This window comes from Brassica oleracea, chromosome C5, assembly GCF_000695525.1.
Source record: "Brassica oleracea var. oleracea cultivar TO1000 chromosome C5, BOL, whole genome shotgun sequence".
NCBI lineage: Eukaryota > Viridiplantae > Streptophyta > Magnoliopsida > Brassicales > Brassicaceae > Brassica > Brassica oleracea.
The window spans coordinates 36,435,074-36,438,335 of record NC_027752.1 but is presented as its reverse complement, the minus strand read 5'-3'; the positions used below and the strand labels follow the sequence as shown (position 1 = coordinate 36,438,335).

Sequence of the window (3,262 nt, the reverse complement as noted above, 5' to 3'; positions counted from 1 at the left end):
TAATAAATGCTTTAAGTACACAATTAGTTATAAATAAGTATTTTATAATTTGCTCATTGAAATAAAAAGTCTACTCTCTATAAGGCAATACATATTGTTTACAAATGATGTTTGTTTTCATGTTTGATTTAACATTTTATTGTTATTTTATCAATTTTATATGTGATAGATTAATTTTTATTTAATAGATGTTTTTCTTTATGTTTTACTTCAAAAATTTTGTTTTTTACTTTGGTTATATCCGAGCCGAACCGATATAACCCGAATCCGTACGATATATGATTACTTTATGAGTTTTATAATGCAATACAATTTTGAACCGAACCCGAAGTGTTATTATCCGAACCCGACACGTACTAATAAAATTTTAGTATGGGACCTAGAAGCGTAAATCCGAAAATCTGAAAATCCGACCCAAATGCCAACGGGTACCCGGACGCCCAGGCCTAACCGCCATGATCGAAAAGGAAATGGTGGACATGTGTGAGTTTATTAGATCGTTCTCGCACAATGAGAGCTGCGACGTATCAACTTTCATTGCGAAGATGGAGTCGTTTGATTCAATCGCAAAGACGGATACAAACGAGTCGATGGCAAAGAAAGATTCAACAGATTTGATTACAGAAGTTGATTCAAACCAAGATGTTGAGTCACTTGGAGTAGATTCAAGGGATTCGATTCCTGAGATCTATTCAAACAAAAAGTTTGATGCAGATTCTGTTCATCAGCTTAAGGAGTTTGAAAAAGAGGTATCAATATTATCTTTGGAACCAAGCCTTAGTGTGTGCATAGTGCGTTTGCTTGCAGAATTATAGATTCATCTTTTGTTTGATTATACAAACCTTAAGAGGAAAGCATTAGAATGGGTTCATCCGATACTCTTTCTCAATTCGCTACTTAGATAATGAAGTGTGTGGTGTTGTTTCTGTGTTGCCTAGTGTGTTTGCATTGCTCTTTTCTGGTGATTCTTGCTTGCATAACTCTATACATTTAATCTGATTAACTTTAGAGAAACAAGCACCAGCTGATTGGATTTGAAAACTAACTGGATCTCTTGTATGCTTATAACCTGATTTCCACCGGCGATGGTGTCATAGCTGCTTTATAGAATCAGGTGTCTTCAAACACACACTTAAAGTTCATTTCTTTGTAAAAATCTCATGAGAATCAAATAATTAATAACGGGATTTGGGGTTCTGGTTAACCGATATTGTATCATGCAATGAGTTTGATGTTAAGTTTTGTTTTATCTTAGTTAAGTCAGAAGAAAATAAGTTTATTAAGACGCCTACTTAATCTGGGAGACCTTCCTAAATATGTTATTTGCTACCCTAACATTTTCTTTTATAATTAAATATTAAATTTTTAGAAAGTCCTTCATGAATATGTTACTTGCTGTCCTAAATATGATATATATGTAAGTTTTGTAAATATATATATTTAACTTGCTATTCTAACATTTTTCCATTTTAATTAAAAATTAAATTTTTAAGAAGTTCTTCCTACATATTCCCTCCGTTCCTTAAAGATACATATTCTAAAAAAATATTTTGTTCCTAAAAGATTCATTTTTTACATTTTCAATATAAATTTTATTAACTAATTGCAAACTTCAAAAATCTTAATTGCACTAATTGGTTTTTTATTGGCTTAAAATTGTGGAAAGAAAATAAACACAAAAAATTATGCAAATTTAATGTGTTTTATTAAAATGTGTGAAAAAACTAGAATATAGATCTTTTGGAAACAGAGGGAGTATTTTACTTGCTATCCAAACATTTTCCTTTTTAATTAAATGTTAAATTTTTAGAAAGCCCTTCCTAATATTCAACTTGCTATCCTAAATATGATATATATGTAAGTTTTGTTAATATACACATTTTAACTTGCTATTCTAACATTTTTCTTTTTTAATTAAACTAGAGGCGGTCCCGGACTACGCCCGGGTTATTTTTTATAAAATTTATTTGCAACGCATTACATTTAATGAAACAGTTGATGTTAAATTGTGGAAAAAAAGTCAGTTTACACATTAGTATGTTTGAATAATATAATGTTTTGAGCAATCGATTTTTGTAGGGGAATAGAGTACTTGAGTGTGTTTTTTTAATAGACATAGAAAGCTGTTATGTAAATTTAAAATAGTTGAATGGTGTCATTTGCTGTCTTGATATCAATTTTGAGTTATGCAAATGTTTTAGTTGTTATTTAATTGATTCGTTAAACTTTTTTGGTTGTTCAAGGTATAGTCAATCAGTTATATGTATTTGTTGTAGAAACTCAACTCTTGCATATATGAACCGGAAATACAACCCACAAATCAAACAAAGATAATAACCTTGATCTCTTAAAAATTTATGTTTAGAAGCAAAATTTTCATTATCATTATTAAGAGCAAATGTCAAAGTCTTAGAACATAGAAGAAAAAATTATAAGTAAGATGGTGGACTTTCGATAAAGAGGGTGATGGATGTGAAGGAGTTTTTCGTGTTGGGGACCCTGAAATTTATTTTTAAATAAATCAGTGAACATAGATTAGTGTTACGAATCAAATAATTAGTTCGTAGAGTAGGGAGACGTACTTGTAAGTAGTCAGGTGTCCATCATCAGGGTATGAGTTTTAGTTCTGATTCGTTTCTTGTGGTACCTCGAGTACTGCATAGCATGTAAATGTGAGTTATTAGATAGATAACCACTTTAGAAACCGTCAATGAGATTCTGAGTTTTCAATTTTACTTACACTTTTGGGAACGTAGGCGGTTGAAGATTTCTTTGTAGACTATGTTCTTCACTTTTTGTTTGTGTGAGTCTTCGCCTTTGATGATTTTTAGTCCTGCTTTGCTTGTTACACGTGAGAGGGCCACATACAGTTGACCATGTGCGAAGACCGGTCTAGGAGGATATAGGATGACATCTTTTAAGTTTTGGCCCTGGCTTTTGTTGATTGTCATTGCATAACACAATCTGATAGGGAATTGTCGTCGACGTAAAGTGAACGGTAGCTTTGTATCCCCATGCAAGAGGACTATTCTTGGGATCAAAACTTCATTTCCAATGTGTGAGCCAGTAATTATATCTGCCTTAAGCACTCTTTCACCTATGTGGGTTAGGATCATACGGGTACCATTACATAATCCTTTTGTTTGATTTATGTTTCGCAGAAGCATAATCGGAGCCCCAACTTTGAGTGTGAGTTTATGGGAAGGCAATCCTGGAAACTCCATGGAGTTGAGATACTCAATGGCGTATAGTGTATCATTTT

The 3,262-nt window shown here is 32.3% G+C and overlaps 1 protein-coding gene across 5 annotated transcripts in view; it reads left to right on the top strand.

Moving 5' to 3' along the window:
- The first annotated feature begins 512 nt into the window (after window positions 1-512).
- LOC106293679 overlaps window positions 513-3,262 on the top strand; it is a 14,897-nt gene continuing 12,147 nt past the window's right edge. For 3 of the 5 annotated variants that reach the window (XM_013729344.1, XM_013729343.1, XM_013729345.1), the window contains exon 1: window positions 513-749. In XM_013729344.1, coding sequence (XP_013584798.1) covers window positions 546-749 — 204 coding nt within the window. In that variant the 5' untranslated portion in view covers window positions 513-545. Of the gene's footprint in view, window positions 750-1,009; window positions 1,081-2,971; window positions 3,152-3,262 lie in introns of those variants that run through there. The other 2 variants (XM_013729347.1, XM_013729346.1) reach the window with 2 other exon arrangements.